Raw genomic sequence first — 20067 nt, 5'->3', positions numbered from 1 at the left:
GCCTTTAAGAGGACAAGGTGATTTCCTGGCTTCTTAGCATGTGGAGAATTCTCTTCTATTACAGTAATTAATTCTTAGGAAAGTTCTCATTTTCCATGAGGTGCTTTACCTTTTTCCCCAAAAGGGTTTTCAGGACTTCTGGAATGCAGTGTCTCATTTTTACATTTAATTTCAGTATTGTAATTATTTCAGTGCTGCAATTATATTCTTAATGAAAAAAGCACTTCAAAACTACATGCACATGGCTTGGAAGGTATATTTTTGCATTGCTTTGCTGTATAGGAAGACAGATTCCAAACAAAATAAATCTCAGATATTTTACCTTAAATTATTTTCGGTTACAGAGCACATGCAAGTTTCAGCTGTTCCATTAAATGTACTGCTTTTAAAAATGACAAGGAGATAATTCCTGTTTCCAAGGAAAGCTGCTCAGACCAGTTGAAAAATTAGAGTCTATAACCCCAGTCCTGTATTTAAACACCAGGCACATGTTATTTAATGCAACACAGAAGTCCAAGCCATAAAATCCTCTTCAATAAATTATTACACTCAGTTTCAGCAAGACCGTGAATTTCTGGATTATCAAAATCCTTATAAATATGCTTAACTTTCAGCAAACTTCCCGTTTTCACCCAGCCCTTACCCTTTTCTTGCTTTCCCACTGGCAATTTGGATGCTCTGGGGGAAATCAAGAGCCTGGCATCCTTCAGCCTGAGGGCTGAACATGCACCCTGAATGGACAACTGGAGCGTGGGGGGTGCTTGTGGCAGGAGCAGGAGCTGCAGGACAGGAGGAGGCCGAGAGTTGGGTCAGTTTTTCATGTAATAGCTGCTGAAGTGGCCTCAAATCCCAGAATCCCAGGATGGTTTGGGTTAGAAGGGCCCTCTGGAGATCATCCAGTCCAACCCCCTGCCAAGGCAGGGTCAGCTGGAGCAGGTGACACAGGGACACATCCAGGTGGGTTTGGAATGTCTCCAAAGAGGGAGACTCCCTGCCCTCCCTGGGCACTGTCCCAGTGCTCTGCCACCCTCCATGGAAAAAGATTCTTCCTCAGGCTGAGGTGGAACTTGTTGTGTTTTAGTTTGTGGCCATCACTCCTTGGATTTAGGATTAGGAATGGGAGCTGGTCTGGGGGTGCAGAGAGGTACCTGAGTGCCCTCAGAGGAGGGTTTGGATCCCAGGTGCAGCTCTGTGGTTGGAATTTCCCATTAGAGGCAGTCGGTTGCCTGTGGTTCCCTTTGGAATGGCCACCTCTGGGTGGTTCCTCGTGCAGCAAAGTCTCTGGGGCTCAGTCAGGCAGGGTCAGGCCTGCACCAGGCATCTGAATGTCTTTATTATTTGTCAGCCCTTGCCTTTGGCAGCCAGGCAAACACAGAGCCTGCACTGGGGCTGGGTCCCGCGGGATGCCCGGGAGGTTTCCTCGTCCCCACTGAGGGTCTGTGCCAGGGGCAGCTGTGCCAATACCCGGGTGGGTGTCGGGCACAGAGCAGGGGGTGACCTCCAGCAGCAGCAGCACTGGCTGGGGACAGGGGCTGGGGACAACGTGCAGCTCTTTTACAATAATAGAAAATGCACAAATAATGTCATCTTCAAAGCGCCGCGTACCCGGAACTAAGAGGTACTGACAAGCATCTGAAAGAGAGAATTATCCCCATTTTACAGATGAAAGGGAGTCACACAGAGAATCAAAGTCAAGATTAGATTAATAGACATTGATGCCAGAGGAGCTATTAGGTCTTGTCTGGCATCTGGCACAACAGAGCAGAGAATTTCATACAGATTGCTCCACTAAATCCCTAATCTCTGTTTGGGCTTAGGAAAAGACCTCCAGAGCTGACACAAAGACACTGCACCACTTTCAAGTAATTTGCTTGTGGGGCACTACTGGAAGTTCACATCCTGGCCCAGTAGGAGTTTATTTCACTTCCTGCTGCCTCAGCTAATTTTGTTTGAAGAATATTTTTAAGAGCCCCCCATATCACCTGAAATCCCCTTTGCATTTGTGCTCGCTCGAGATAATTATTGAGTTGATACTTTTCATGTGGGAGACAAGGGGCAAAAGGATGTTGGAGTGGGAAAAGTTTAATCTTGATAAAAGGTTTTTTTTTTCTTCCAGTGAGAATAATCAATCACTGGAGGAGCCTCCCCAGGGACGTGATAAGGTCCCCATCACTGGAAGTTTACAAGATTTCCCAGGCTGGGCAGAGTGCTGGATAATCTTATCTAGGATCCCTCTGCCATTGGAGGTTGGCTCTCATGACCTTTTGATGTCTCTTCCAACCTGGGCTGTTCCATGATTCTGTGTAAAAGGTTTTGTGGATAGGAATTGATTTAAGTGTGTGCTTAAAAGTTGTGTTGAATCAGGTCTTGGGGTCCAAATCCAGCACCAGTTAGAGTCAATGTTCCCAGTTTCCCTGCTGAGAAGTGATTTGGATCTTTCCAAATGACACAGTCTCTTCTGAACTGTCAGTTCCGTGGCATTTTCCTCTACATCTCTGCTTGATGTGTGATTATACTGCAGTTCATCAGGCAGGTTTATTAGGAGACTTAATTGGATTGCATTAGCTGGCATTTAAGGCGTCCAAACCAGTTGAGAATGCAATCAATTAAAACATCCAAGCACATTAATGGTGTGGACACAGGGCAATTTATGTAGATGGCTAATTACCTGCTTACTTCAGGAAGCAGATCAAGAATGGCCAAATGATGCACGAGAAGAAAAGAAACAACATTGCAAAAATCCTATTGGCAAGGCTGCAAAAATGAGCACATGGCAAGGTGTAATTGTTCCCTTTGTTAAAGTCTACAGTGAGAGCACAAACCCTACACCGTGACAGGCACTCAGAGGTGTTCCCAAGAATTTCAGATTTGAATGTGACTTGCAGAGAACAGATTGAGCACATTACCAGCGCTGGAATGTCTTATAATGGCACATCTGGGGTTTCTAAGCAATCAAGAAGCTCTCTGAGATGGTCATTTCAAGTGGGGAAATGCTAATCCCTGTCAGTTTTCCATTTCATCCACTACTGATCTGGATCTGAGGCTGGGGCTCCGTGGGGACTCCAGGTCCCTCACTCTGGGTAATGCCCAGGAAGCGTTTTTGGTGTGTGCAGCACCCACCTGGAGATGAAAGCACAACTGAGGGGCATAACAAAATGCAAACCAGGGTGGAATTGAATCATTAACATCCTCCTGTGCTTCCTGCTCCCTCCTACAACCCTCCTGTGGCTTTACAGCTAAATTCTCTCATTTACTGGTGCAGTTCAGGAATGAGACATGCAAACTGATTATCAGATACTGCTCTTAATTTCCTTTACAGTCCAGGGGGAAATTCTTATTCTCGTTCATTCTCTGCCTCTCCTGACTTTTTGGGATTGTGTAGGGAACATACAAACACAGCAATGGTCGGGTTGGGTGGTGACACACCTAAAGCCACAGCTGCTCTGGCTCAGAACAAGTCCCCAGTGGCTCTCAGGGACACAAGGGAGGCTTGCCAGGGTCTCCAGGAGGTCTTGGCCATGCATCCCATGCCCAGGATAGACTTTGGAAGCGAATTGATTGAAAATTACCTGGTTGCACATGTCTTAGAGGTGTAGGTTCCACACCTGTATTGAGGTGTGGAATGCAGAAGGGTCGGTGGCACCAGGCTGTGACATCAGGGAGGGTCAGAACAGAAGCTGTTTTCTCACTTTCTCAATTGCTGGTTCATTAATGAGAAACTAAAACCACCATCACTGTGATCATGAGTGGTTTCCACTCTCTGCTGACATCTTTGGGACTGCCTCATGTTCTCCAGCCTTCCATTTGGGGTGGAAATTTGTTCCCCACCCACCCTCAAACACCCCCAGCTGCTGAGAGCTACAACCAGCAATATCAGTTGTGTGTATTCTCTGCCCTCCAGGCACTTCTGGGAGCCAACAAACCACTGCTCCTGTGCTCAGGGCTGCCTGTACTCACCTGTGGGCAGGTGCAGTCTCTGCAGCATTGACAGAACAAATGGATATGGAAAAGTCATTCCTGAAACCCACAGCAGGAGCAGGAGGGGAAAGAGACTTCTGAATCCCACAGCTTTGGAATGCTGTGCCTCCTAAATAATGAACTGCTTTTCTTAAGGTGCCACTGAGTAATGGTTGAGTGAACCAGCAGATCCCAGCACAGACCAGTGTGGCTGACATCCAACTGAAGCAGCCAAGGCTTCAAAGGCAGTGATAATTTCATGTAACACATTAAATTCCTGCTGACAGCGACTCCTCGGAGCCCTGGCAAATTGGAAACTGCTGGATGCAGCAGCAGCACCGTGATAACACAGTTAATCTTCTGCAGGGGCATGATGGTAAAAGAAATGGCTTTTAGATTAGCTGTCATTAGAGTGAAACATCTGCCCCTGCCAGCCAAGGGGACTGTCCTCACTTGGGCACACGGGAAGCTCATTAAGTTCCTGGGTTTGCATGGCTCTGGTCCAGAGCCACACTTCCACCACGCTCTAAGGCTGGGAAGTACAATGACTGGGGCTGAAAGGCAGGAAGATGAATTCCCTGGAGATGTGTCAGCTTCCAAAGCAGCTGCAGAAGTTGGTTCAAGTGTTTGGATTCCCTTAGTACCTGGAAGCAGGCAGTGAAGTGAAATAGGAAAAATGAATGGGAGTGATGGGGTTTTAAAGGAAATTAAACCTTCTGAGATCACAAAAGCTCAAAGCTAACTCTGTCTGAACTCTGAGGAAAAGCTTCCAGTGGAATATTTAATTCCAAACACTTTGCCATCATTTCTAAGCTGTTCTTTGCCTGCTGGACTGAGGTCAGGAAACCTCCCTTGTCTAACTCTATTTGTGATGCAAATATTCTCACATCTGATTTTCCTTTCACATGCTTAGAAGGAATGTGGAGTGCTTCAGAGGGTCGAGCCTGGCAGGGCACTGTTTGTGCAGGAACATTCTCAACCACGATTTCACAGTTTGCTTTCACTGTTCATTACCTGGTGATGATGTGCAACGCGGTTATTGAGGTTGCAGAATGCTCTAAAGGAGCAAAATTCATGCAGAGCAAAGAAATAGTTGGAAGTGTCTGTATGGAGCTCAGAGCTGGATAAACTACAGATATTTAAGCTGTAATTAATTAACGACTGCAGCTTCAAGATGGATTACAAACAGGTATCCAGTTTCACCTTTTATTAGGTCGTATTTTCTTTTTGATCACATTAGTCTTGATTAATACAAATATATTTGAATTTTTCACAGTTGTGTGAGATTTACAGCAGAATTCCTTGAGGGTATGTCCTAAAGCACATTGTACAAGGAGCAATAAAGTTCCTTTTCTGAGCATTCAACCATAGGCTGCTCGAACAGAGTGAGGGAAGGGTTTCAAAGCAGTGGGAAACAGCTCCACAGTCCCCACGAATTGCAGCTTAAGGTTACAGAAATGTACAGAAATGATCACTGCAGGTTTACCGGGCAGATTCTTCAAGCCAGAACTAGAACCAATTTTTTATTGGGCTGGTTTGGGTTGGGAGGGACCTTAAAGCCCATCCAGTTCCACCCCTGCCATGGGCAGAGACACCTCCCACTATCCCACGTTGCTCCAAGCCCTCTCCTAGAAATTGTTTGGAAGAGTAAGAACACAACAGAGAAATAAAGAACCATCAGAAGCTTAGGCACAGGTAAAGGACTTCAGTGGGCACAGACAGAGGACAAGGAAAATAAAAGTAACCAATAAAAATGCTGATGCGAAGAGTCAGGAGCTGCTGGGAGAAGCAGCCATTCCTCAAGGCCGTGAGGAACAGGCAGGCACCTGAAAAGGAATTTTTCCTCAGGATAACTCTCTGGCAATCTTGCAGGGATGCCTGTGGTCCTTATTGTTAAAGAAATATTTCTTTGGGAGCAATAAATGCATTATATCAGAATAATACTTTGCTTAACAATAAGAACAGGCCAAAATCCCCCAAACTTCCAGACTAACGAAGGGAATATTACCCTGGGAGACAGGACAACTGGATTATCTTCCCAGTGCTTTCCATGTCTGAAAAAAGTGGGATATCCTGTTTTTACATAATGGAAAGACTTAAAAAAAAAATTCCAAAGCCCTAAACAACCACTTCTCAAAAATTTCTCGAGACACAGAGAAGTTCCTGTCTGTTGGTTACCATTTGAAGGAAAAAACGAGCAAAATTATTTCATTAGGCTTACAAATGGAGCCAACGGGTTTTTAGGGATATAATTTCATGCTTGGGAAGAAGCTATCCCACAATATCTTGATGCTCATTAGGGGGAAAAAATCCTCATCAGCGTCACTAGGATTAAAATCAAATTTGAAGGGCAAGAAGCCCAGTCTTACCTGTGCTCTCAGGGCAGAAGAAAGGAGCATGCAGAGAAGAGGAAAAGGTGGAAGGTTCCAGGTGGTGTCAGCGCTGGGGGTTGATCCCATGGCTGCTGCATGAAGTTCCACCCTGGAATGTTGCCTTTGAGACAACAATACAACAAAAAAGAAAATGCTCCCTCTTCCCTTTCATCCTAATCAAAGCAGCAGAGCAGTCCTCAGCACTGCTTTCATCTCTGTTTTCAGCAGTAGTTTCTGGTTTTCTCCCTGGTTATATTATCACACTCCATGGGGACAACTCCCTTGGAGCAGCCAGAACAAAGAGAGGAGCTGCTGCTCTGGGCCCCACCTGGACTGAGCTGGAGGCTCCCATCTCACAGGTGAATCCCAGGGATGGACCAGCCCCGCCTCTGGGGTGCCCCCAAGTCCACCTGAAAGCAGGAAAACAGAGCCATGACAGCAGAAAAAGCCCTCCTGACCATGCCAGGGGCTGAGTGCGTGCTGTCCAGCAGGGATGAGGAGGAAGGAATGCTGCAGCACTGGGAGCAATCCCATCTTGGGTGCTGCCTCCAACCTCCTGTTTGTGCCTCACCACTTCTGGATGAGCTCCAGGGCTGGCTCTGGGGTTTGAACACCCAGGAGTGTGAGGGATGGAATTCAGCAGCTCTGGCAGACACCCCAAGGAGAGATGATCCCTGGTATCTGCCCTGGCTAAATGGACACACGGGAATCTGAGAATCCAAGGTGAAGCCCGGAGTGGAGCTGCCTGTATGCCTTGGATATCAGGGCAGGAGTCCCTGCAGTGGATGTTTGATCTCTGTTGAGTCTCACCCTTCACCTTATCTGTTATTTCACTGCTCCCTGGGGCAGTAAAAGAGTTTATTTGGCATTTGTGCTGCCCCATCCCCGATTTTGGTGCCGATCATGGCAAATCCACTGCATTCCCACAAGGGCAGATCCTTCCCTCCTGGAGCGGGGCAGGAGAGGGGTGTAACACAAATGGTCCTTCACAAACACCTTCCTGGAGTTACTTTTGACTGATCCTTTTGACTGGCCCATAAAAATAAGGCCAATTTATTGAACTGTACATGTTAGAGCTCATCAAATACTAGCAAGGGAACACACGATTATTATTCACGAGCTGCAGGTGATTTGAATGTTTTCCTTCAGGAGGACTGGAACCCCTGTGTTAGTATTCATTTAGTTTAGCCAGAAAAAGAGACTTTTTTCACAATGGGGAGTTTACAGAATCCACAATAATTTTAAGGAGTCCTGAATGCTGCAATTTGCTTTTTTTCTTCATTGCTCTCTTGGTCAGTTTTGTTTCTCTGCCTGAAACTTTCTACTCTCAATTCTGCTGTCCCACGTTCAGTGTCATGTCTGTTGAATATTTATCATGAGCTTCTCATCTTTCTTATCTTTCTCATCTTTCCCTCATTCTTGCAGCCTCCCAAACAAACCAGAAAGCAATCAGACAGCAGAAAATCCCCAAACAGAGAAATCAATGTATGCTACAGCTCGATGCCTCTCTTTTGAGTCTTGCTCTCAGCTTCTGGAGCTCAGTGCTTTTATCAATTTTGAGCCCACAGTCTGTGATTTTCCAGGCCTCTTCATAACGCTGCTTTTCAAAGTTAATTTGTGCTACTTTGTGAAATATTTTGGTTAAAGTTTCCCTGCCAGGACAGTTTGTGATGGTGCCCAGGGCCAGGGGCTCATCCAGCTGCAGGGCCTCCACGTAGTGCTGCACTGCTGCCTCCTCCTCAGCCAGGGCCAGCAGCAGGAAGCCCTGGCAGCAGTGGTCCCCAGCCTGTGTTTTTGGGCTGTTACAGCCGTGCCCCTGCATCACTTTTTCCATATCTTTCAGAGCTCTCTCATATTTTTTCAGGTGTGTCAGGCAGGAGGCTCTGCGGCGCAGGTACCTGGGGCTGTCTCTGCTGGCCAGCACCGCCAGGCTGAGATAGCCCAGAGCCTTCTCATAGTGATGGCCTCTCATCAGCACCTTCCCTTCCTGGGCTGCTGCCTGTGGGGACAGAGTTAATCCGTGTCAGTTAATAAGAAAAAAATAGGAGAGTATCTGGTCTGGACTGGCCATAGACACAGACACTAAGAAATCTTAGTTACTTTGTCAAATGTTGAAATTCCATCTAGCTGGAGAACTCATCGTTGGTGTATTTTTGCATATAGATAAGATATAAAACTCCTGGATCACTGGGTACTCGTTGTTATCTCAGGAGCTTCTAAACTCCTCTCTTTTTCTAAACTCTCTCTTTTTCTGTCTGCCAGAATTTCTTCTGAATTCATTTACATTCCTTAGGAATGATGAGCAAAAAGCTGCCTGGACCAACCCCCTCAGGTGCTGCCCCACAAATACCAGTGCTAAAAAATGAAGTTTTTTGTCTCTGCTGGAGCTTACCCAAGCTGAAGGGAAAAAAAGGCCAACTGGTGGCCTTGCTAATTGTTAATCTCAAGTGCAATTTGAACTCTCTGCCCTCATCTGAAGGGGAAAACAACAACAAGAAAATAGAGAAGGCAGGAAGAACCACATCATTTTTAGGTTCGTGGAGGTCAATAAAGAAAACTCCATTAGAACTATTTGCCTCAGATGGATTTCTCATTATTTCCCTTGATTGGTAATGAATACAGCTTTTAACGTGTGGCAGCAGAGCGAATATTCAGGTTATAAACAAGGCTGCCATCAGCAGCTGAGGGCGTACAAAGGGCTGAGCCAAACGAGCTGAGGCTTCAAGCAAAGGATAAATGTTTCCACCCTCCTCTTTTCACAGGGTAACTCCTGAATTGGATGCAGAAATCCAGGTAGCCCAGCCACTCTCTCAGTAGCCACACTTGGCAGCCAGGTCAGGTCCTCCAGTCTCTTTGCGTGCCCCTTTTATTTTGGCTGCCTGTGTTTAGGATGGATTGCTGTCTGCCAGAACTGAGGAAAACAGGTTCTGCAGGAAAGGGATCAATACTGCAGGGCAAGTCCTGGCACCTCATCTGAGAGCAGTGGCATGAAATAATTTAGCCTCTCCTCATGGTTTATGAGGAATTCTGCCCCAGTTATTTCGTTATAATGCATATAATATATATATTTTTTCCTATTTTGCTTGACATAGTCATATTTACTAAGAAGTCTCTCACAAAGAGCAATAGGACCTCTCCCCAAATAGTGCCAACCCCTGGCTTGAACAATTCTGGCCATAAATTTTCAGGCAGCCTGTCCAAACCCATCTCAGATGTCTTGTGTGCATTTAAAGAGCAGCACAATTACTTTGTCCTTTGAAATATTTTTAAGGCAATGCAAGTGTCCCCTCAGTGGCAGGAATTTAACAGGGTTCAAGGTGGAATTGCAGCTGTGTGAGGAGCATCTTGGCAAGAGAAGGTGGGTTTTTTTTCCCCCTAGAAATTCCAAAGTTCTGGATCACGTTGTTCCAAAGAACTCAGCGCAGTTCCTCAAAATTCCTTGTGTTTGTGTAGTTAAATTGTCATTTTCAGCCTTTAAGGTGCATTTGTTGTCTCAGAGGCAGAAGAAAACACAATTGGTGGGGTTGTGCTGAATGATGAATCTGATGCTGGAGGTTTCAGTGCTCTGACCTGGGGCATTTGGGGTTATTGCACCACAGGCAATATTGCATTTATTCACTGAGCCACTGCTTTGACTCTTTCACATTTCCCTGAGAGTCCCCAAATCAAGGCATGAGATTCTGCATCCCCTGCCACACTTGGAGGAAAAATCCCACCTGAAAATAAAGGTTCTGGCTCTGCTTGACTTAAGGGACCTGAGCTGGGACATTTTTTGGTGTGCAACAGGAGAGGATTAATCAACAGCTTGGACATTATCTCCTAAGAAAGATAAAGATGAAAACCTGGCTTATGGAAAGAAGGTTTGGAAGGACATGGCACAGCTGAATCCAGCTGCTCCCTGCACGTGGCCTTGGAGAAGCATTTTTGTCATCAGCCTCATTGCAGGTGACCTGGAAGGGCAGGAAAATCTGTGGGGTCCTTTCCAGGGGAACTCGAGTCCAACTTGTCACTAAAGGTTTGATTTTGGCTTCCAGACTGAAATAATTCTGGTACCATCTGGAAAGGTCCATGAGTGGATCCCTGGGTCCCTAGATTAGGTCTCTGTGTCTCTTTGTTCCATCTATTCACCTCACTGAGAGATAAATACACACATTTTTGTGGCATTTTCGGTTCCAGTCCCTAGGGACCAGCCTTATGGTGTGACCAAGGTTCAATTCCTTAGAAAAAAAAGAGTAAGGAGCTGACAGGACATGGAATTATGGCCAAGGGTTAGTCCCTGAGCAGTAAATCCCAGCAGATGGACTGATGAACGCTGAGCTTTGGGAGAGGGTTGGACGTTTTCAGAAGAGTTTGGAGCAAACCTTTCCTTCTCCACCTGCACATGCTGTGAAGGGCATGTGGAGTGGCAATTTCACCTAATTCTGGCACAGACCATGCAGGTTTGGAGAGCCTTTTTGTAGGAATCTGGACATCCACAGAAGCTGCAGCCCTGAGGATCTGTGCGAGGGGTTGGGAATCAGTCGTGCATTTGCCTCCTGACTTAGGAAACCCAAGGGTTGAAGCTGCACTAGCAGCAAGCAAACTCCCTTCCTCTGACCTTTTGCAGCTTAATAAATCTTTCAGATTCCTATTCCCATGGGGCTCTCCCAGTTGTTTACAAATTTCTCAGCATGGGACCCCTTTGGCTATAAATAACGGGAGAATTTTATTGCTTTGTTTTCCATGAAAAAAAAATAAATAGAGTACATCAAGGAGCTCTCTCCTTCCTCCACCCTTTCCTATTCAGCTTATGGAGAACTATTTTTAGCTCTTCAGACCTGGCTCCAGGATAATGATGACACGTTTTTTAAATGCCTGTAATTCCAAATACTCAAAAACCAACGTGGCAGAAATGCTTTTGTGCTGGGGTGCTGAGACTGGGTGTAAACTCTGAACTCACCTTTTCCTACCTGGGAAATGAAGGTAACAGAGTAAATTCCCTCTTCCAGGGTAGGAACCATGGCAAAGTTTGGGCATCATTGGGAATTTTAGCATTAATTCTGTCTCTAAGCTGTTTAAACTTTGCTTTTACCGAGATCTTCCTTTCACAAACTGGAATAACCTTGCAGGCAAAAGGAAGTGCTGCTGGGAAATCCTTTGAGACACTGGGCAGGTGGATGAAACAATTCCTTCCCCACCCCAGAGAGCACACACTCATCCCCTGGTCACAAAACACATCTAAAAACCCCCAGGTGCTCGAGTTCAAACATTTACTAGCTGAACAAAAGCACAAGATGAAAGAGAGCAATGTTTTCTTTTTGAACTTCCAGCACTGGTATTGGGCTCCAGTTTTGAAATCAGCCTGGTCACACCTCTTGTCTCAAGCAGATAAATAAGCAGATAAATAACCTCTCACGATAAATAAGCCACAGTGAGGGGTTTTATTTCAGACACAGCTGCCAAAAAGAGACAGAAAGAAGTTCATCTCCCATTTTAAAGGCTTCACTCACCTGTGGCCACCAGTGGGTTCTCACACATCTGTGTAGTGAGAGCCATACAAAAGTTACTTTGTTTTTTCTTCTCATTTTTCTGTCCTTATTGACAGCAAAGAACATCCCTCCTGTGTCGCCTCGGGAAGCAGCACGGATGGACTGGGCTGTGAGGCTTCCCCACAGAAGGAGGGATGTGGCAGCAGGGGAAATTCAGCTGGAAAATGTGTCTTCATTTACAGACACCTCCTTAGGGCCTCCCTAGTCACAGTCTCAGTTGTTCCTTTATCAGCTTTCTAAAGTGGAAGATTGCAAATTGCCTCTGAAATCTTCCAACTGTTCCCCCTAAGACTGAACTTTTTACATTATTTAGAAGAGAGGGGCTCTTTTCTCTGTAATGGGGCATGTCTGGGGACTGGTAAATTAATACTTGTTTACTTATATCCTCCTGCTGTTCTGTTAAAATACATTCCAAGGGCTCCTCTTGCTGCATTAAGGATATCAGCATGTTGTTTGTTTTATAACCTGGGAGAGAGCATAACAATATAGCTTCTCACCAGGGTGCACACCAGCAACAAATTGAATAAAAGGAAGCAAACTGATTCTCAGAACACAGAGCTTCTGGGTAATCAGAATTGCAGATGCTTGACTGAGTGTTAAAACTCTTTGCCATCAATCTGACCTTGTCCTGCCTTATTATTGGAGATACTTTCTGGGTGTATTTTGGGGGAGAAACTTGAAAAAATGCTGAATAATAAATACTTGGGGGGGGGGACGGACTAGAGCAATGTGACATTGTTGTGCCAGTTTTAGCTAAAAAAGCCTGGCCTCAAAGCCTTTCATTTTAAGAAAATGTGAACATATTAGAAAGAACATATTAGAAATCCTAAATGTTGCACAAAAGAGCAAGAAGGATGGAAGCATTTAATGTCACTGAATTGAAATCTTCAGTTTCATTTCACCAAGCAAATGAACAAAACATGGATCCCCCTTCACCAGGATCCATCCATGAGCTCCGTGTATCCCTCAGAGTTCAACAATTAGCAATGATCTCATTAAATTCCTACATCTTGCCCCTCACGTCCCCTGAATTTCAGTGTGGGCATCACCAGGTCTCATGCCAGGGAAACCAACAAGGAATTCCAAGTGCTCAGGTGTGGCAGTGATGGATTCTTAGAGACTGATCAAGGTCACTGCAATGGAAGAAGTTTGGCTCCAACTCCCTGACCCAGCTGGAGGAAAAGGCAATTTGTGCCCTGTCCATCTGATAAACCTCTGCCCACACACTTCTCAAGGCAGGGAGAAATCCCTGCAAGCCCCGTTTTGCTTCCCAATTCTTTCCCCACTGAATCCATGGATGTGTGATCAAAAGAAAAGGGTTGTACCTGAGCGAGATGCTGCTGTTGCTTGGTGTCTACAAAGTTCAGGAGAAAGGCCAAGTCCTTTTCATCTCTCCTGGCCAGGGTGCTGAGCTGGGCTGCTGCCTCTGCCACGTTCCTGCTCTGCAGCTGCAGCACAGCCAGGCGAGCCCTGGCAAAGTCCTCAGCAGGGCAGTGGCCAAAGGCTTCCTGCAGGTGCTTGAGGGCCTCTTGGTGCCTTCCTGTTGGGAAACACCAGCACAAGCTCCATAACCCATCCCACGGGGAGAAAGGCACTGAGAAAACTCACTGAGGCAGGGTTCAGGCAGCCAGTCCACATCTGAAGGTGTTAATTACATTATACCCTGTCCCAAAATGGTTTCAAACTTCTCTTGAGAAGCACCATCCAGCACCATCTAGCATTATCCAGCATTATCCAGCAGTGCACTCACCATTTAACATTCACTTCTATCCATTGACATATGGACAGGGATATTGTTGTGTCAGTTTTAGCTAAGAAAACCAACCTCAAAGCCTTCCATGTGATAAAAATGTGAACATATTAGAAATCCTAAATGTTGCACAAAAGAGCAAGAAGGATGGAAGCGTTTAATGTCACTGAATTGAAATCTTCAGTTTCATTTCACCAAGAAAATGAGGCCTCATCCACCAGGCCTGCCCAGCTGTGCTGAAGGACAGGAACTCACCATTTGCCATCAAAACATCGGTGTAGAAGATGTGATGTTGTGCAGCCTTGCAGATTTTGGTCAGTGCTTTTGCCATCGTGAGAAGGTCCCCGAGGGTTTCTTCTCCTGGGAGGTCTTTGGTGGCCACGAGCTCGGTGAGAGCGGCCCTGCCGTGCTGGAGGAGCCACCCAGTGACCAACCCTTGGGCTTCAGGCTTCAAGGACAGGATTGCTGGGATCACTGCCCCTGCCTCCACCTTCAGTGCTGAGATCAGATCTTGCACTGCCTCCTGCGGAAAAATAACCCCAAGGGAAGAAATGGAAGCAATAATTAAGTATTGATCATTTGTTCTTTCAGCTGCTTTCTGTTCTCTGCTGAACCGTGGAAACACTTTTCTCTTCCCTGTCCCTTGTGCTGCTTCTTTTCCATTTGCAAAGAAGACATGAGATCATAAAGGCAGGTTTGAAGGAGTGTTTGCAAAGTGTTTGAAACTCCTTGGGTTGTCACTGAAAATCATAACTAAGGTTTAGTCTTCCTCTCTCTAACCTTGGGAAAGAAATTAGTAATGTCAGGTGGGCTGTTCATACACCCAGCCAAACCCAGAGCCTTTCACTGCCCAAATTCTGGGAGAAACTCCTGATTCGAGTGATTCCATAACAAATCCTGTGATATTTACACTCATATTGTTCAATACCCTCAGAAAAATCAGCGAAGCCCCACAAGGACAGTACCTTCTGCTGCCTCAGAGCGAGGTGAACGAACCCTCGGCCGCTCAGAGCTTGCACATTCCTGGGGTCTTCCTTCAGGACAGCATTGAAGTCAAAAATGGCAGTTTTCATCTGCCCAAGGTGCCCATAGCATCGGGCCCTGGTGAGAAGGCAATCCTCAGCATAGCCACCTGGAGTACAGGGATGCAGCCATGGTTACTGCAAGGATACCCACAGGAAGCGATGGAAAAACTCCACTTGGCCTGAGGATACCTCAGGATGAAGTACAAGGAGAGTTTGCTGGAGTGGAAGTTTCCTTTATTTTGGTTGCAAGTGGAATTCCTACTACACGTTATCAGTCGAGAGTTGAAAGGAAAAAAGAATCCGTGTCAGGTTGGAGTGGGAGCAGCACAAATGAGAGGAGAAAGCTCTAAGAGGGAGATCTGTGAGTATGTGAGGGTGGAGGCATGAAGCCACTTGGCTGTTTTAATAAAGTGGAGTCAGAATCACGGAATAGTTTGGGTTGGAAGGGACCTTAAAGAGTCCACAGCCCCCTGCCACGGGCAGGGAAGGAACACATTGTTTTGGATAAATGAGTTATCCAGATGGGACTGGCTAATTCCCTGCCAGAATTAATATGCACTGGGAGTTGTGATACTGAGCTGCTTTTTTCCCCTCTGCTTTCATGCAAGTGCTGCCCAAATAAACACATAGAGTTGTCAGTGAAAATCCTGCTCCCTCCACTCCCTGCCTGCAGAGCATTTCTCTCCCTGCCATCCACATATCCCTTCCTTCCAAGGCAATTTCGATAAGGATCTTAACATGCCCAGGGTTGCAATCAATAACTGTGGCATCCAATATTGGATGATAAATCATCAGTGCCACTAGAAATATGTTTTCATAGGGAGGTCAGCGAATGCAGCTGCCTGCAGGGATCAGCCAGCAGACAGCCTCCAAGCAATTCCTCTGCAGGAATGAGGCTTTTCACCCTTCTGACTTGCTCCAAAACTTCTGTACCAAAGGTTATTATCACTCTGGAGCTCTACCAGTTGGCTCCTCTAAAGACAATATCTATTTCTTAACAAGCATCTGTTCTAGCAGGTGGGGAGCTGATAAGCTGGAATGCACGGGCTGTGAAATGGAACCATCTCCAAGCAATTACCAGGGTTTTTATTCCACTTCCACGAGCCAGTCTCTCTTCTTCTCAGTGCTGCTGTCATAACATTTGCTCAGAGTGAAAGGCAGATTTCCATACAAACATGGTTTTACTTGGAACACGCCAGAAGCATTTCCATGTCAGCCTGGTCTCTCTCCTTAGGGAAAGCTGGGATGGTGAAACGTGGGAGGGGCTGCATTCACTCCTTTGCACTGGAGCTACACAAGCTGCATGAGGAAAAGGGGCTGATGTCCCTGTAGAGCTGAGCTGAACCCATTTCAAGGAATTAACAATTCATTTAGTTATTGTTTAATTACACCACTTCGTGGCCTAGATGAATCTGCTGTTTGAGGTGACAGAGGAGATCTGGCTGGACATCCTGTCCCACCCACGTGATTTCCCTTGGGAGCAAATCCCACTGGCATCCTGGTGTCCTACCTGCAGCAAGGATGGCAAAGGAGAGGTGGGCAATGGCCTCTTTGATGGCAGCACCCTCCTGTTTGCCCTTCAGGATGGCCAGGGCTCGCCAGCGGCAGTGGCTCTGCAGCAGCTTTCGGTCCTCATCCTGGAAAATGTCCAGGATTGGCAGGAGGCAGGAGGAGTCTCCAGTTCTGATCACTCTCTTCAGCAGCTTAAGGATGGGAGAGGAAAAGGCAGCAGAGAAAGAGTTGCATGAGGAAATGTGAGGTCGTGTGTGAGACCATCATGTCCTTCCCCAGCTTCCCCACCTCTCCCCGGGGCTTCAGCCAGCCAAGGACCACAAATCTCCCTGATTTATCTTCCCTGCTGTGAATGCAGGTTGGAGAAAATGGGAATTCTTATCTTTCCTCACCACCACTGCAGCTGTGGAAATAATTCTGGGCAAATACCTGGCACTGCTTGGTTAGGGCAGCATCTGCTCCACATTGGCAGTGGAGTGTTTGTGTAAATACAGGATGATTGCCCAAAAAAGAGAATGTGTGGAACACAAGGATTCCAGTGGCCCTTTTGACTGCAAAATCAAAACCAGTGAGTTAATGGAAAATCAGGGAAGTGCTGTGCCTCATTTTTAGTACTGTTATTAGGAATATATTTATTTATGTATATTTAGTATTGTTATTAGGAATCTGGGAAAAGCATGGATTCAAACCCACAAATTACTGTGCTCCTGGAAAAGAATCCTGCCTGACCTTTGGTATCTTTGCCTCAACAAGCACCTTTTTTTCTGCATTTCCAATGAAAATGTATGAAAAGATGTTTTTTACAGGTACTGGATATTCAAATCTGAGCCAGAGAAGCCTGGACAAGAACAATTTTATCCTGACATACCAGACACACCCCCCGAACTCATTACTTTCTCTATTTTATTAATAGATAAAAGTGATTGGCATCTGAGAGGCAGGCGGGATAAAAACATTTTGAAGAGAAATTTTTAGATGTTCCAAGTGGAACTTGCAGCAGAAGCTGCAGATGGAAATCCAACTTCCAAGGGCAGCACTCTAATAAAGCCACACCCTTCATTAAGAGCCTTCTCAAAGGCAGCAAATTACAGCAAACTTTTATTTTTCACAGGGAGTAGCGAAGTGCTGACAGTAAAACCTTTCTCTTTATGGGTCGGCAGAATTTATGTGGCATTAAAAGAAAATACAATAGTTCCCTCTGATGGCAGAGCCTGGGAATTCAGCCTTGTTATCCCGGGTAGGAGAACCAACTTGCTGGAATGGCTTTCAGGGTTTCAAGCACAGTTTATCAGCGTTGGAGAAAGAAAACTGCAGACTGATATTGGAGCTCCTGGGTTTGTGTCTTTCCTCTCCAATGCTTCGTTAGGATAATCAGAGAAATGGCACTTGTGCCTTTTTTTCTCCAAGGGAACATTCCCAATCCCATAATGTTGTCCCCAGGACCAGGATGCTCTGCCTGGTTAAAGTGCTGAAAAATGCCATTAAATAGGACATGAGAAATGAGCTGGATTTAGCTGGGAATCCTTGTGTGGCCTTTTGGACACAAATTCCTGTGATTTTATGGCAATGTCAGCCCTGTATTTACACCTTCAAAATTCTGCTGGAGGCTCTGCACGTGGGCTCCAAGTTTCCCTGTGTCACAGCTCTCCCTGTTGCTATTCAGGGAGCTCTGAACAGCAAAGTTTAGTTATAAAGGGGAAATGCACCCAAAGCACGAGGGTTAATCTGTAATTTCACCACGGTCTGGGACAAGCAGGAGGGAATGACCCCGAGGATGAGGCTTTCCAGGTGCTCCTTACCTGGTTGCCATCGTACACAAAGCCTCTCTTCAGCTGCAGCAGGGCCAGCCTGGCCAGCACAGGAGCTCTCTGGGGGTTTCTGGAGAGGGCCAGTGCCAGCAGCCTGTGGGCTTCTTCCCCACGGCCCATCTGGTACAGAGCATCAGCACACAGGATCCGGGATGCCTCGTCAGAGCTGTCCAGCTCCATCAAGAGGGAAGCCAGCTGGAAAACCCCAGGGGCATCTCTGGAGGGGAAAAAAGCCAGCAAAACAAAACACCTTCAAGGTTAGGAAGGTGCACAGCCCTGTTTGCTTTCTTTGAAAGGAAACTGAGCTGTCTCCTGGGTACCTCTTCTTCTGGAGCATCATCTGTCCTTCCTCCTGGAGGACCTTCAGCAGCAATCCCCTCTGGTTCCATGGCACATAGGACTTGATGGTGAAGATGGTTTCTTCCAGCTTTAACTGGCAGGCTGTGATATAATCCAGGGCTGTCAAGTAATTGCTGCCACCAGAAATCCGGATCAGCCCACGCCCACACAGGGCTTTGATGCAGCTGTTGGGATGTGGGGAATCGTGCTCAATGACCCTCTGGAAGTCCTGCAAGGCTCCATGGTGGTCCTGGGCGTGGAGGGAGCAGAAGCCTCGCAGTGCCAGCAGGGTGTTGTGGTAAGTGTTCTGCTCTGCTGCCAGCAGCTGCTCACAGATGTCCAGGGCGGCCCCGGGGTGTCCCTGCAGGAGGTGACAGTCTGCCAGCCGGACACTGAGCTCCCGGCTGGACCTTGGGCAGATGTGCAGGAGCAGCTGGATTGTCTGGATGACAGGAGGGAGCAGCTCAGTGCCACGATTGCCCCTGAGCTCAGCCCGAGCACGCACAGCCTCCCTGTACACTGCAAACCTCCCCTCCAGGGCAGCTCTGGCCTGCTCCTCAATCTTCTCAGCATCATGGGGTGAGAAAAGTTCTTCAAAGCATTTCATTGCCTGGGCAGGGTCTGCTGCAAAGGCTGCTGCTAAATCCTGCATCATTTCCTGTGTCCATCCGCCCAGGAAGAAATACCCAGCAGCTCGTTCCAGGAGCAGAGCCAAAACGTCCTCACCTCCGAGATTCGCAGCTGAGAAGCCCTCGAGGGCCTTGGTGCAAACAGCCACACACTGCTGAAATTTGCCTGTTTTTAGGAGGTGGGCTGCCCACGCCCTGCACACCCAGGTGTGCCCCGGTGCCACCGCAGCCAGGAAGCTGTAGCAGTCACCCAGCCACTGCTGCAAGGACCTGCAGCCTGGGCTTTCCTCCTGGCACGTGGAGAGGTGATCAGAGAAGGCCTGGACGACCTGGGGCAGGTGCTCCCTTTGCCTGCTGCACACGTAGGCCGCCGCCTCGGTTTGGTGCAGCACAAAGGCTTGGACGTAATCCACGACTCCCTTCCCAGCCTGTGTCCCCGAGAGCACCCGGGCCAGCGCCCTCAGCAGCAGCAGCTCCATGGAACCCCTCGGGTTAGCCTCGAGCAGGAGATTGCATTTGCTCACCACCTCCTCCGAGCACCCTCGCCGGAGCAGGGCCTCCAGCTCGTACACCGAGGCCACCACGTTATCGGGAATCAGGGTGGAGAGGAAAATCGCAGCTATTCCCACACTGAGGGACACCACGGCCAAGTTCCTGCTCTGGATCTTGGGGATCTGACCCTTGCCTCTGCACCAGGCCTCCAGCGTGGCCACCACTCGCTCCCAGAGCCCGTGGCCCAAGGACTTCACTCTCTGCACTGCTGTGGGGGCACAGCAGCTGAAGGCAGCCAGATAAAAAGCGGTGGCTACTGGAAATTCCTGCTGGGAGAGGTGCTCATCCCCTTCCCCGCAGAGCAGGGCGGCGAGGTCCTCGGGGGACATTTTCTGTGCTTGGGCCTTCACCAAGCGGCATCACGGGTGGAACGTGGCCGGGGGCTGTAAAACAGAAATGAGCGGCTGTGGAGAGGAGTTTAAGCAGAAAATCAGCCATGAGGGGCTGTGGAGAAGAGTTTCAGCAGAAAATTGGCAGTGAGGGGCTGTGGAGCACGGGTTTGAGAGAAAATCAGCCATGAGGGGCTGTGGAGTACAGGTATAATATAAAACTGTCAGTGAGGGGCAGCGGAGAAGAGTTTCAACAGAAAATCATC

The 20067-nt window shown here is 47.3% G+C and overlaps 1 protein-coding gene across 1 annotated transcript; it reads right to left on the bottom strand.

Moving 5' to 3' along the window:
• Window positions 1–7397: 7397 nt before the first annotated feature.
• Window positions 7398–19801, bottom strand: TTC34 (tetratricopeptide repeat domain 34). Its single transcript, XM_069035067.1, has 8 exons — window positions 19493–19801; window positions 18273–19075; window positions 17944–18169; window positions 16143–16335; window positions 14573–14739; window positions 13863–14130; window positions 13183–13397; window positions 7398–8328 (listed from the first exon to the last, which is right to left on the bottom strand). The coding sequence occupies exons 1-8, from the start codon at window positions 19799–19801 to the stop codon at window positions 7810–7812; spliced, it is 2700 nt and encodes an 899-aa protein (XP_068891168.1). The 3' UTR covers window positions 7398–7809.
• Window positions 19802–20067: the final 266 nt, after the last annotated feature.

Source organism: Aphelocoma coerulescens, chromosome 21 (genome assembly GCF_041296385.1).
Source record: "Aphelocoma coerulescens isolate FSJ_1873_10779 chromosome 21, UR_Acoe_1.0, whole genome shotgun sequence".
In the NCBI taxonomy this organism is placed as follows: Eukaryota; Metazoa; Chordata; class Aves; order Passeriformes; family Corvidae; genus Aphelocoma; species Aphelocoma coerulescens.
This window is presented reverse-complemented; position numbering and strand designations above follow the sequence as displayed.

Excerpts from the sequence above, each read along its gene's own strand:
- TTC34 (XM_069035067.1), bottom strand. The coding sequence starts at position 19,801 with ATGTCCCCCGAGGACCTCGCCGCCCTGCTCTGCGGGGAAGGGGATGAG. Across the intron at positions 19,076-19,492 it reads CCGATAACGTGGTGGCCTCG|CAGTGTGTGGCTGTTTGCAC; the intron begins GTGTACGAGCTG and ends GGCAAATTTCAG. Across the intron at positions 16,336-17,943 it reads TTGTGTACGATGGCAACCAG|CTGCTGAAGAGAGTGATCAG; the intron begins GTAAGGAGCACC and ends CCCATCCTTAAG.